Here is a 14,464-nt window from a genome sequence, read left to right as displayed (position 1 = left end):
TCCGTGGCCTTAAGTTAGGTACCATCCCGGCATTCGCCTGGAGGTGAAGTGGGAAACCACGGAAAACCACTTCAAGGATGGCTGAGGTGGGAATCGAACCCACCTCTACTCAGTTGACCTCTCGAGGCTGAGTGGACCCCGTTCCAGCCCTCATACCACTTTTAAAATTTCGTGGCAGAGCCGGGAATCGAACCCGGACCTCCGGGGGTGGCAGCTAATCACGCTAACCACTACACCACAGAGGCGGCATTATTATTATTATTATTATTATTATTATTATTATTATTATTATTATTATTATTATTATTATTATTATTATTATTTTGCTATTGGCTTTAGGTCGCACCGACACAGACAGATCTTACGGCGACAGTGGGACAGGAGAGGCCTAGGAGTGCGAAGGAAGCGGGCTTGGCCTTAATTAAGGTACAGCCCCAACGTTTGCCTGGTGTGAAAATGGGAAACCACGGAAAGCTATCTTCAGCGCTGCCGACAGTGGGGTTCAAACCCACTATCTCCCGGATCCAAGCTCAAAGCCGCGCGCCCCTGTACACACAAACGCCAGCCTCATGTCGACAGATTTACTGGTATGTAAAACAACTCCTGCAAGACAAAATTTCTAGCACCTTCGCGACTCCAAAAACTGCGTTACGTAAAATCAATTATTATTATTATTATTATTATTATTATTATTATTATTATTATTATTATTATTATTATTATTATCGAATTGACCACCGACCACCTGGAATCACGCTACAATGTCATTTTTTCTCTTTGTATGGAGTTTCCTCTGTGTCCAATACTCCTTCATACGTTCCCTAGCCTGCTTCTGTTTTTCTGTCCAGGCCCTTCCGGTCTTCTTAGTTCTTCCTGCGGCTTGAAACACTTCCACTTTTTTACTGCGTTTCTAAATTTATTTGTCTAACATTTGGACCTCCGACATCTTTAACCTCTCCATATCTTTCAGAGTTTCCTTAATCTAGGCTGTAATGGTGTTCTTGTTCTAGAAGTAATCAAATATCTACTGTATTTTGGTCTTTCCCTTCATTCTGCACAATTAATGTCATAGAAATGCTATTCTCTCCATCTTCTGGTAAATTTCTTTGATGCTCCGAAGTTTCCATCCGCCCCCTACAGCGCCCATAATTTTTCTGAGATTTCTTCTTTCTTTGCCAACGGCCGTAGTCGTGTTGAAACACCGGATCTCGTGAGATCTCCGAAATTAAGCAACATTGGGCGTAGTCAGGAGTTGGATGGGTTGCCACGCGCTGTTAAGGGGCGGGGGTAAGGGAATGGAGGAGCGGAAAGGAACTGGCCACCCTATCGCACGTAAACTCCGGCTCAGGAACACCTCTGCGGAGGTTCGGACCTGCCTTCGGGCAGAATAACCCTTACCTTACACCTCTTCTTTCTAAGACCTCTGGCTTCTCCAGCTTGTTCTTCATGGACAGGCATTCAGTTTTAACCGCGATGTTGTAGTGTTATATTATTTTGCTTCTTCTTCTCCTCATTGTTATTGCTAAAAAAAATTAAAAAAAATACCTTGAAGGAAAAGATTATATTTTTGCACGTGTCACTATTAGATGTTAGTGCTGTGGAATATTCAGCAATCGAGGATTCTTCCTCTTGTGTAATCAATCCTAAGATTGGTTTGCGGCGTAGTCAGTTCTTCACTGTCTTGGGCTAGTGACGACTGGTATCCCTCATGACCTGATCGGTGTACTGCAACCTCGTTCTGCCTGTAGCATTCCTTCCTTTATCAGATCCTTCATGAATTGTCTTCAGCATTCCCTCGAGCCTTAAAACATGCCCAACACACACACATCCCTTCTCTTGCAAATTAGGTTCAACAAACACGGCTTTACAATTCAACCTTTCGTAGAACCTCCTCTTTAGTAACCTTTCCCAACCAGGAAATTTTGAACATCCTCCGATAACACCACATTTCAAATGCCACGATCCTCTTCCTCTCAGCTTCCCCGAGTGCCCAGGTCTCACTTCCATGTAATGCAGAAGTTTTCAACAGATTTATTTTGAAGTGCTTGTCTATGCTACTTGAGGTGAAGAGATTACGCCTCTTATTAACGGCGTTCCTAGCCTGGTTTACTTGGCTTAAAATCTCACTCTGTGATCTCCTATTTGATGTTATCCTGCTTCCGAGATACGCCAATGTACGCATATTAAGGATTATCTGTCAAATATCCTAGACGATATCACTTGCGCACCTGGAAAAGAGTAACGTGTAGTTTCAATAGCCACACTCTGTTTTAAAATTGTGTTGAACGTTGTTGGTATGCCAAGACAAAGTTCGCGGGCGTCGTTTTATAAATTAACAGAGTCTGCGTGACTATTACTATTACTTGCTTTCATTCCTTCCATGAAGGCGCAGGCGGCCCTCTTTGACGGTGATGTCTTCCCTCAGACCAGGAGATTTGTGATTGTAACGGAGATACGCAGTTAAGGTGATGGGATTGGCGGCCGTGGCTATACTAGGAACTGTATCGGCATTTGTCTTAGTGCAGGTGAATGCATAACCACGGAAAACCATTTTCAGGGCTGCCGAGGGTGGCGACCAGCCCCTCTCCGTCTCCCAAATACATTGGTGTAGAGCCACTCTCACTACTGAAGGGCAGTCGTCCAGGTGGTAGATGCCTTCTTTGTTGTTTCCTAGCCTTTTCTTAAATGATTGCAAAGAAATTGGAAATTTATTGAACATCTCCCTTTGTAAGTTATTCCAGTCACTAACTCCTCTTCTTATAAACGAATATTTGCCCCAATTTGCCCTCTTGAATTCCAACTTTATCTTCATGTTGTGATCTTTCCTGCTTTTAAAGACACTACTCAAACTTATTCGTCTACTGATGTCATTCCACGCCATCTCTCCGCTGACAGCTCGGAACATACCACTTAGTCGAGCAGCTAGTCTCCTTTCTCCCAAGTCTTCCCAGCCCAAACATTGCAACATTTTTTGTAACGCTACTCTTTTGTCGGAAATCAACCAGTTATTGAATCAAGTAATCCTGGAGAGGGTCCCATACACTGGAACCAGTTGGGGTCTTACCAGAGACTTGCATGCTCTTACCTTGGAGCCATGGCTACCCCTCCGCTGCTCGGTTGGTCGGTCAGAGTGGACAGCTCTTGGAGAACGGATCATCCGTGACCACTTGTAGGCCGAAGGCTTTTCTGCAACCGCGGACATCTGTGTGCATTGTTAGCGCTTTTGGTCAATTCAAAGCTCACGCTTCTGATTCTGGACAGCATCGACTTGAAGATGCACGCTAATACTATCACATCGCATTGCACGAGTAGCCGTAGAGAATTATACAGTTTCAAGAGGATAGATTTGATGTAGTGTCGCGGTAAGGGTAACAATTACAACGTTCCGCAATAACCACGGTTGCCGTATAATATGATTATACTTAGTGCATTGGCACTGCCGGTGGCTCCAAATAGCCTACGCAGTGGCCTCCACGGTATAAACTAGCCATGTGTCTTGGTAGGTGGGCTATTTACCAACTGATGAGCCCAACTTAGCACACTAGGGCGAAACGCTGGCAACCAGGAATGAGTTAGCTGGAAAATTTATAATGTCCAATAACGGACCATTTTATATTGGTATTATAAATTTACTCATACGGGACAAATATTTCAGGTTCCCTATGGGAATCAACATCCATATCATGGTTGCCGTATGCTAGACTTCCGCTCACCCTTTACTACTGTAGAGCTGGCCTACAATGTTGTAGAGAAAATAGCACCAGAACGGAAGAATGGTGGAACGTTGTGTTCTGTGTCGAGATCAGATTCTGCCACGGCCGCTTCCTTCCCTCTTTCAGCCCCTTCCTGTCCCATCGTCGCTATAAGACCTATCTCTGTACGTGCGACGTAAAACAAATTTAAAAAAAGAAGAAAAATGAACAACACAGAACATGTACGCGGAAGTACCAAGCAGAAGTAATTTGTTGTTGTTGTTGTATATTTCTTTGACCCAGAGTTATGACAGCATTGGGATGCTGTAGACTGGATAGGATAGGATAGGATAGGATAGGATAGGATAGGATAGGATAGGATAGGATAGGATAGGATAGGAAGCGTCCGTGGCTCTCAGTGAGGTGGAGTCCCTTGCATTTGCCTCCTGTGAAATTGGGAAACCACGTAAAACCATCTTCAGGGCAAAAGTTAAAGAATACGGAAGAAGAAGGAAACAGTTCATATGACTTGGTCCCTAGGTGACCGAAACGAGAGAAGAAGAAGAAGAAGAAGAAGAAGAAGAAGAAGAAGAAGAAGAAGAAGAAGAAGAAAAGCTTTGTTTAGAGTCCCTTCAATTGCTAAAGATTTTAAGAGACATTCAGATATTTGAACTGTTTCCTATAGAAATTATTTAACGGACGAAGGTCGGTATCACGGAGCTGACGGGTTTTAATATCCTCAATTGCCACCAACCTCAACCGAGATTGAACCTATTATCTTGAGAACAGAAGGACAACAACTAATCGACTGCACTATTGAGATCGGCACACATTTTGCCAGTATAACGATAATAATTGTTCCTTCCCACTCATAGGCTGAATGGTCAGCGTTGAAGCCTTCGGTCCGGAGGGTCCCGGTTTCGATTGCCGGCCGGGTCGGGGATTTTAATCGCCTCTGATTAATTCTTCTGGCCCAGGGACTGCATATTTGTGTTTGTCCCAACACTTTCCTCTTCATATTCACACAACGCACTGCACTACCAACCACTAGATAAACATGCAATAGTGATTACATCCCTCCATATAGGGTTGGCGTCAGGAAGTGGATCCGGCCGTAAAACAGGTCCAAAATAGACGCGCACGCGCGAATGTGTGTGTGTGACACAGTTCGCACTCGCGACCCCACAAGTGTGGGAAAAGCTGTAGAAAAAGAAGAAGAAGGATGATATTGATTGTTGAGTTACATTGTACTCACAATGACCACTATTTTGAGGATCCCGGCGGCGGATGTGGCGAAGTTGGTGCTGGAGAACCTCTTGATGGCCTTCAGTTCAGACACTGAAGCTTGGTGTTTGAGAGCCGCCTGGCTCGATATGTGGTACAAGGTACCACGACGACCCTGCATCTTGTAGCTACCACTGATCAGTACTGACTACAGCTCATGATAAGCAACTGTTGTCCCACTAACATTAATCTTATTATTTTATCAGCCAACCATCGGGAGGGGATTAAATGAAACTTATCTGAGATAGATATGCATGTCACATTCAAATACAAATACAGATAAAGAGCCGCATTACGTAGGCATTGCTACTCAAGTGTCACTTTTTGCAATTCAGGTAATCACTTAACTAATCCTAGTTTAATATGTTGAATTGTTATGCCCGCTGAACTATTAATATAGGGTTCTACATTCTTGTTTTAGTTATATGTTAATATGTCACAAACTTCGTCATTTTGTTGTTGTTGTTGTTGTTAAATATTCTGTGTAACCGCGACAGTTGGTACGACTTTTGTCAGCCATAAATCAAGGGACTAATACTTGATTGTTTTGATGAGTAGAATGGAATACTACAAGTTATTTGTAAACAATAATATTGATTTTAGAGTGAATACTATCTATCGTGACAAGTCACTGACTGCCTGGTCCTGCTCTGCGGCTAATTGGTTAGCGTTCTGGCCTTTGGTCACAGGGATCGCGGGTTCGATTTCCTTCAGCGTCGGGAGAATTTTAACCATAATTGGTTAATTTCGCTGGCACGGAGGCTGGATATATGTGTTGTCTTCATAATCATTTCATCCTCATCACGATACGCAGGTCGCCTACGGGAGTAATTTCAAAAGACCTGCACCGAGTTCGATAGCTGCAGTCGCTTAAGTGCGGCCAGTATCCGGTAATCGGGAGATAGTGGGTTTGAGCTCCACTGTCGGCAGCCCTGAAGATGGTTTTCCGTGGTTTCCCATTTTCACACCAGGCAAATGCTGGGGCTGTACCTTAATTAAGGCCACGGCCGCTTCTTTCCCACTCCTAGGCCTTCCCTGTCCCATCGTCGCCATAAGACCCATCTGTGTCGGTGCGACGTAAAGCAAAAAAAAAAAACCTGCACCTGGCAAGCCGAACTTGTCCTCGGACACTCCCGGCACTAAAAGCCATACGCCATTTCATTTAACTGATTGATTGATTGATTGATTGATTGATTGATTGATTGATTGATTGATTGATTGATTGATTGATTGATTGATTGATTGCGTGTGACGTCCGGAAAGGCCTGTTCTTATGCCCCACTCCATATGAATACGGCAGAGAGGTTTGCAATTGAACCCAGGCTTTTGGCACACAATTTAGTGATTAAAAATAGTGTACCGCCACCTCCCCTACCCTGCCGGCCAACATTCTAGTGGTCAACATTCTTTCCACCGACGGGACGCTACTCAGCTAACCACGACGTCAGCCCTAACGCCGTAACGATCGTACTCACCAGACGGGCTACACGTCGCTGACTTATCCTGGTGAGATGGGTGTAATTTGTATTAGTAAACTACTTCAAACTGAGACAGTCGTCGATACTTTTCTCTGGAATTTAACATTGTTAGCCCACGATCTATGAAATCCAATCTAACAATTTTACATTTCGTACTACAATTCGTTTATCATGGTAGTACGATTTAGGTGTAGATTTTACCACAAATCAATCCAATTCCGAAAGTTCAATTTTTTACTTTATTCATGGTCATCCTCAGTCAGTAAATACAATAGAAAAACATGCTAAGTTTTGTTACATAACTAGAGACTCTCTATACGTACTAAGGTACATGAACATATCAAAAACACAATTTAAAAAAGGATAAACATACCTTCGACGGAGTTAAGGTTATAGACGTCAACACAAGGTGCTGACAGGAAAATCGGGAAGTGGAAATACGCTAAGTGGTGGAACTGTACAATTTATTTATTTTATTTATTTATTTATTTTGCTAGTGGCATTACGTCGCACCGACACAGATGGGTCTTAGGGCGACGATGGGATAGGAAAGAACTGGGAGTTGGAAGGAAGCGGCCGTGTCTTTATTTAAGGTACAGCCCCAGCATTTGCCTGGTGCGAAAATGAGAAACCACGGAAACCATCTTCAAGGCTGCCGACAGTGGGATTCGAACCCACTATCTCGCGGATGCAAAATCACAGCCGCGTTCCCCTAACCGCACGGCCAACTCGCCCGGTGTACGATTTATTAATCACTGAGTGGTCAGTAAAGGAAGTTTGTTATAGTATAGTTTGATATAGTATAGTATTTCTAAAGAATTTAAAATTTTAATATGAAGAATTTTGAGGTGCTGATCCGGATTGAAGAAATTAGTTTAATAAGGTGTTAGGCGAGCTCTTATTAGTTTTACGTTTCACTTGCTTCTTTCACGGGTTTCGGAGGCGGCGTTGTGTTCTTCTCTTTGTGTTAAGTATACATTTTCGACAAAGCAAATATTAATGGAATACTAGAGAACCTGTGTTGCTCCACAGCATTCGTTCCAAATAGGTCAGATAACTCGTCTTGATATGCTTCTCGTTGTCATATTGTTTTGCCTGTCCTTTTCAATGGTTTTATGAACATTTAATAAGAAGCGCCTCATGGTACGCCGCAGATCGTAGTCAGCATTTATTCTGACCGTCATCATGCCGTGTGTTTGCTAAAAATCTATCCATATATTAGCTTTTTTAAAATCCTACAGTTCTTGACGTAAAGCTTCGTACTGTGTCGTAGAAGGAAATTGTATTTTGAATCGTAGTTCTTCTATATAGAATGGTTGTCTTGTGAGCTCATAGGCTAGTCTCCAAGGAGCGTTTTTTGCCAGGCAGAGAGCTTTTTTTAAGATACATCGCCTTCACTCTTCTGGTGTAGCTAGTTCATCCTTCGATAGGTGTACCCGGATAATGTCTAAGGTGTATGTCATGATGGGGTCTGCTTGTACGTAGACTTTTTTCTCTCAGCAGCATGCAAGTTATTAGGAACCCTGTGCCATCTGTTGAACATATTTGCAAGCTGGGAAAGGTTAGAGAATCAAAGAGTATATAGGAGCGAATAGTATTCTTCCGCGATCAGAGACTTTGCAGGTAGTCATCAAACATGGCTGCTTCCAATGACATTACTAAGGATGAAAATCACATATCAGAATATTAATGAAAGTGTTAGTCACTTAGCAACCTGCTAAGTACAGAATGCCACGAACCTGCTACGCAGCCGTAGCAGGGGAAGAGGTGATACTCCCACGTGGCGCGTCCCACGTGGCGGATAGGGGGGTCCTAACCGGCTTGCCGGCGGACTTGAGGGAAATAAAATACCTCTCGCGGACCAAACACACACCCCCTGTGGGTGGGGGAGGCTGACGAATAATACGCCCACGGTATCCCCTGCCTGTCGTGAGAGGCGACTAAAAGGGACGACCAAGGAATGATTGTATTAGAACCATGAAACTACTTTTGATTAGTACCATCACGCGCGGAACACCATCGGTCGCTTTTACTTGCGAGTAGTACCACTCTGTTAGGTACTCCATAGTTTTGTGATTCGTAGCACTCGAGTGGGGTTCGGTGTGGGTTTACAGTACCCGTGAGTCGTGCCCGTGTGTGCAATACCACAGGTCTGGGCGTTGCCTGTGAGTTGTACCCGTGTGAGCGACACCACGCGTCTGGGCGTAGCCTGTGAGTTGTACCACTATACGAGCGACACCGTGGGTCTGCGTTGCCAGTGATTAGTACCCACTCTGTAGGAACACCACGGGAATGCCGGCGCCCGTGCTTAGTACACCTAGGTGAGGAACCTCATCGGTTTGCGTTGGCTATGAGTGGCGCCATTGTGTGAGAAACACCATAGGTCTGCGTTACCTTTACGACGTACAATACTTGTGAGTAGTACCTTAATGTTTGGAACACCGTGAGTTTACGCTACCTTTGATTAGTACCGCAGCTTGAGAAATATGGTTCTCCTTTACTACCGATAAGTGCCATTATCATCACTGTGCTTTATAAGTGGTCCCTTGGTTACTAATACTATTATTTACAATCTTTTTTGAGTATGATCCACCGTTTTTGTTTTGTTTTTGTTTTTGTTGTGTTCATGTCCATCCATTCATTCTTCATGACTTTTTATTTATTATTTTTTTTATTTTGGTCAGTGGATGCTTTTCATTTTTTGTTGTTATCTTATGTCGTACCATTAGGGGCCGATGACCTCGATGTTAGGCCCCTTTAAACAACAAGCAAAAAAAAAATGTACAGAATGTATTGCGGGTTAGGATAAGCCTTCGCCTGCAATTGTTGGAGTGATCATTTAATGATTTGATTTTATGATCACTCAAAGTTGGCTGAACTTAGAGACTTAGCAATGTCTCATGATTCACAGGCAGGTAATTTCGGAGAGAATAAAACAAAAATGAAGCAAATCGGTCCAGTAGAACGGACGGACGGATTTGCCAAAGTTGTTTTTAATGAAGTATTTAAATATATTCATTCTCGATGTATCTTTCTTACAGTTGGTTTTACACGAAAAAAAAAAGCTTATGGCGAATTCTTGTTTTATACCGGTTGTCATACGGTGGAAACCGTGTTAACTATGGACATGACAATGAAGAGTAATATTGAAGTTGATCATATGAGAGTAAAAATATTATAACCTAACAATTCTGCAACTGAGGTACTTGTCGGAAACAGAAGTTATTTGACTGATGTCTTGAAGTGTATCCTGTAGAAATTCGTTAACGGGTGAAGGTCAAGATCACGGAGTTGATATATAGCAGAGGTGCTCACGCTGAGCATTTCGTCCCCCGGGGGCCCAGCGCTGTGAGTGGCGGGAAGGCAGACGATGAGCCACAGTGACGTTGTGCTTACGTCACAAGCCGTGAAGGTTGAGAAAAGTTCTCCCAGTCACTCTCGATCACTGCGGCGATACACGAGTTTGAAATGGAGGCAGAAAATAATGAAAGAAAGAGGACAGAAATCGATATCATTTTCAAATTACGTTCTAAGAAATAAGTTACGTTCATAGCAGTTTATGTATTTTGACCGGATATAATAAAGAGTTAATCCTACAACCACAAATATTTTTGTAATGTACGTGATGAATTATTTTCATTGTTAAATTTTCAAGGGGTGCTTTAGAAGCATTTATAAAATAATGCAGAGTTAAGCTGGATAAGCTGTGGCCTATGTTTGCTTGGGTTTGAATTATCTGATTAACCCACCAATCCAGACGTGCTTACCGTGAATAACATCCGTTAGGTTATTTATTTGAAGGCATATCGTACATCTATCTGGTAGATACATTTACTGAACATCTATCTGGTAGATACATTTACTGTACATCTATCTGGTAGATACATTTACTGTACATTGTAGTTGTACGTTAATCTTGGATAGTAAATATCTATGTCCTCACTCATGATGAAACTCTCTCGCCATTTATAGGCTAGCTATTATCATCGGGCGCCTGATAAGTTTTAAATACTATTTTAAAATTCAGTTAAATTTAAACAACACTACAACACTGTGCAAAAACAAGCTGTAAACATTTTTATTATGTAAATATGTAACTTTTTGCTGAATGAATAACAGGAATTTTACTTTTTAAGAAATGGATATACTGTCATTCCCATCCAAGGAATTGTAAATCGTAGCTTGTACGCTTAAACTCTGTACCTTTCTGTACACAAATTATGACGTGTTAGTTTTCTTTGAATGTATAAATATAAGACAATAAAACTGACTGTTTATGTCAAGCGCAGTGTAAATCAAACCAGAATATCGTAGAAATGTCAGGTTTCTTGAGATTATAGCGTTACTTTTCATTTCGCTGAGTAGTAGAGGAGAACTTCGTAATGACAATCAAAAGTCATCGTTCCCTTCCGCTTTATTGTGACGTATGCTCGCTACGTCAGCTGCCCGCATTTACGTCACATCAGCCCGACCGCACTGGGCTAGCCTCAACGGGCGCCTCTGATGCACAGTATCTAATCTTACATACTAAGGTACATGAACATATCCTAAACATAATTTGAAGTGCGGCGCACATGAGACACATCTGTTCACAACGACAAATGTTAGTACTATGCGCTATTTCTTACCATTATTGTATACCAGAACTCAAAATAGTGATCAGCTAGAGGACTGTTTCATAGTACCACGCCAACATTTCCTGTTGTTGAAAAGTAGGCGAATGATCGGATTCATACCACCTGATGGGAATCATCCTTTTTACGGTACCTCATCCATACACCCAAACTTTGCCACAAGAATCTGTTTTCATCCGACGGACATGCCAATGGAAACTGACTTACAATAATGCTCACGCACCCAGGGGCCACGGGTTCAAGGGAAACCTCTAACAACCCGACACGATCAAAGTAATAATAATAATAATAATAATAATAATAATAATAATAATAATAATAATAATAATAATAATGTGATTACGAACAGGACAGAGCCAGCCACCAGCCTGCGTTTGAGAAGGGAAGAGAATTTAAAAAAAAAGAGGCGGTGGGGTTGATGGAGGACTAACAGATATATAGACCATTTCAATAAACAAATTATGTGACGAAGATCCGCTCAAGCATACCTCAGGTGTCTAATAGATTTACTCTGATGATTCACAATTATCATGTCTTAAAAACTACCGGAGCGAAATATTTAACCATACCACACCGTTCTAAAATGCCACTGCACCGAACACTAATCGAAATAACAAGAAGTCCGAGTTCCAATCTCTCTTTGACTCAATTGAAATACACAGTTTCATGAAATCAGCTCCTTCTCGCGTGATGGTACACAAGAGAAATAGACAGAAATGCAGTTGAACATATACCCAGACTTCATTGATTCCAAGTAATAACCTGTTAGTTATTTATGGCATAGACTGAGTAAGCCCCAGGGCCAAATGCCTCTTCACAAGTGGGAAGCATGTTTCTAAATTCTTTTGCCCCTTATTGGAGAATCAAACCTACGGCCTTGCGTGTGAACTTTACCGCCCCGGCCATTGTGGTGAGGAACCAGGGACAATAGCATTCAGCAATCATGGCCCAAATAATTGGTTAAAGTACAGTTTGGTAGAAGGAAAAACAAACAAACAGATGTTGAGTTGAGATTTTCCCGCATATGGGGGGCTCGACAGTGCGAACTCTGTCACACGTGTGAACTTGACCCTTTTTTACGACAGAATGCCCTTCCGGCGCCAACCTTATATGGAGGGGTGTATTCATTATTGCGTGTTTTTGTGGTGGTGCATTATGTGTAAATTAAAATGAAGAGTTATTTATTGTGACAAACACAAACACTCAATCCCCGAGCCAGATAACTAACCAGACGCTGCTAAAATCTCCGTCCCAGCCGTGAATCAAACTTGGCACCCTCTAAACGTACATGTGTGTGTTTGTGATGTTACGTGTTTAACGTCCATTCAATTCCTACTGACAACAGTGCGCCAACATTTCGTCCCACATAGCAGCTCCTTAATCTGCTGGAAGACAACGATGAAGTTGTTTCATTTAAACACCCTTAAATGACACCGATCTCAACCGGGAACTGAAGAACTACCAACCGACTGCGCCACATAATTTTACAAGCAAAATATGTGCAACAATACGATTAATATCAATATAAGAACACTGTAATTCTATATTTTGAAAGTTTTGGATTTTTTTCCGTTTAACTCTATTAAAGAAAGATAAAAAGTATAACATTTTTATGAAAACAAGCCATCTCTAAGTTCTAAGGAAATGGAAAAATAAGCAATACTGTTACAAAACTTTGATGGCATTTTGTGTAACAACTCGTACTTGAGTTTGAGATGTAGGAGAACCTGTATATGTCTATTGTATATTGACCATGTTTGGTATTTCTTTTGTAAAATTAATTCTCGTAGAAATGACTGCCCCTCTGAAGATGCAGATAAACTCAGAAAAGCCATTATGGCCTTAGTTTCAATGACGGTGAAATCCTGACATTCACCTCCCCGCGGTAGAGAGGGGGCAACGACTGCTTATGACAATTTTGTTATATGCAGTCGGCTAACGAATGAAGGGACCGAGTATCTTCCGGTATAAGAAGATCCCCTCTACCAAGTGCCAACAGCCTCCTTGAGGGTGTATAAGCGGGTAGAGGTTAGGGCACTCTATTTTCTTTGGGACAGGAAATGGTACCAAAATGCGGAAGAACCTATAACTAGTCAACGGCATTAGGATGCGGAAGGCAACGGGAAACCACTGCATTAAAGATCCTGAAGAATATCCCTTTAACTTCATATGGCATGCCTTTATTTAACGTAAAATTATTATCCGGAGATTCTATTTCCCCGGGGGAGGGGGATGATTTGAACGCTGCTATGAATAGAAAGCCCGGCAGTTCTGGAGAGATCAAAGTGTACGACAATAAAGTTCGAATTGAAGGACATCCGAAGATGGCACAACTGCACTTGGGAACCGCCAACCTCCGCTAGAAGAAGGCGCGTCAAGAAGAAGAAGAGATGACTGATTTTTAAATTCATCGAATCCGTTCTGGAAGGAAGCTTCTAGTTTTACGCGAAATGTAAACTTCAAGGACGTGACTTTTCGTTTCAAAAATACTTCACGCATTAGTCGGGATTCGAATCGTGACTATTGTGGTGAGAAACCGTTGACAATATGGCTGCTGATGATGCTTGTTGTTTAAAGGGGCCTAACATCTAAGGTCATCGGCCCCATTGATAATATCAATCAGCAATCATGGCCCCAATAATTCAAAGAGCAGTTGGCTATAAAAAAGGAATTAAAAAATAGTAAATGATACAGAGTTAAGCGGATTACGCCCCTGGTACAGGTAGCACCATTAGCGGCAGTCCAGATGAATGGAGCTAGGCCAGTTACACGCAGATTGGTCGCCATATTTCATTGTGGCGGCACTCATGGTGTGCTTGTGATTTATGAAGCGAGCTGGCAGCAACACATTCACACTGAGCCAAGATAGGTGACTCCAAAATCTGGACCAGGACAACAGCCGCCATATTGTGCAGTCTCTCTCAGTACAACATTCATCATGCCCAGGTTTAATTTTACCTGAGGGAATGCACCGGAACACCTTTCGCCACACTTTGGCTCGAGCTGATACAACTTAAGAAAAAGCTTTAAATTTGTGTACCGCTTCCATCAAAAGCTGCTAGTATTAGTTTCAATGAAGAAAAGTCTGTGACGGGCTTTAGACCTGCCAAGACGGCTGCTGCTTACTTAGATAAACCGGCACATATTCGAGGTTCGTGTGATGACATCCTCAGAAAGTCATTTGTGACAGCGAAGAAAACAAGACATTTTTAAATAGATTTGTCATCTTGATAGAGCGTAATACGATGATGTTTGCGATTTGGCTGTGAAATTAGGGGCGCACAGCTGTGAGCTTGCATTCCAGAGTTAGTGGGCTCGAACCCTACTGCCGGCGGCACTGAAGATGTTTTTCCATGGTTTCCCATTTTCACATCAG

At 42.3% G+C, this 14,464-nt stretch overlaps 1 protein-coding gene across 1 annotated transcript in view; it reads right to left on the bottom strand.

Annotated features, from left to right (window-relative positions):
- LOC136874663 (uncharacterized) overlaps positions 1-5,117 on the bottom strand; it is a 159,487-nt gene extending 154,370 nt beyond the window's left edge. The window contains exon 1 of the mRNA XM_067148294.2: positions 4,948-5,117. Within this exon, the coding sequence (XP_067004395.2) occupies positions 4,948-5,097 (150 nt within the window). The 5' untranslated portion in view covers positions 5,098-5,117. The remainder of the gene's footprint in view (positions 1-4,947) is intronic.
- Between the last annotated feature and the right edge of the window lie 9,347 nt (positions 5,118-14,464).

This window comes from Anabrus simplex, chromosome 5, assembly GCF_040414725.1.
Source record: "Anabrus simplex isolate iqAnaSimp1 chromosome 5, ASM4041472v1, whole genome shotgun sequence".
Lineage (NCBI taxonomy): Eukaryota > Metazoa > Arthropoda > Insecta > Orthoptera > Tettigoniidae > Anabrus > Anabrus simplex.
The sequence above is the reverse complement of the archived record's forward strand: the minus strand, read 5'-3'. Positions and strand labels throughout refer to the sequence as shown.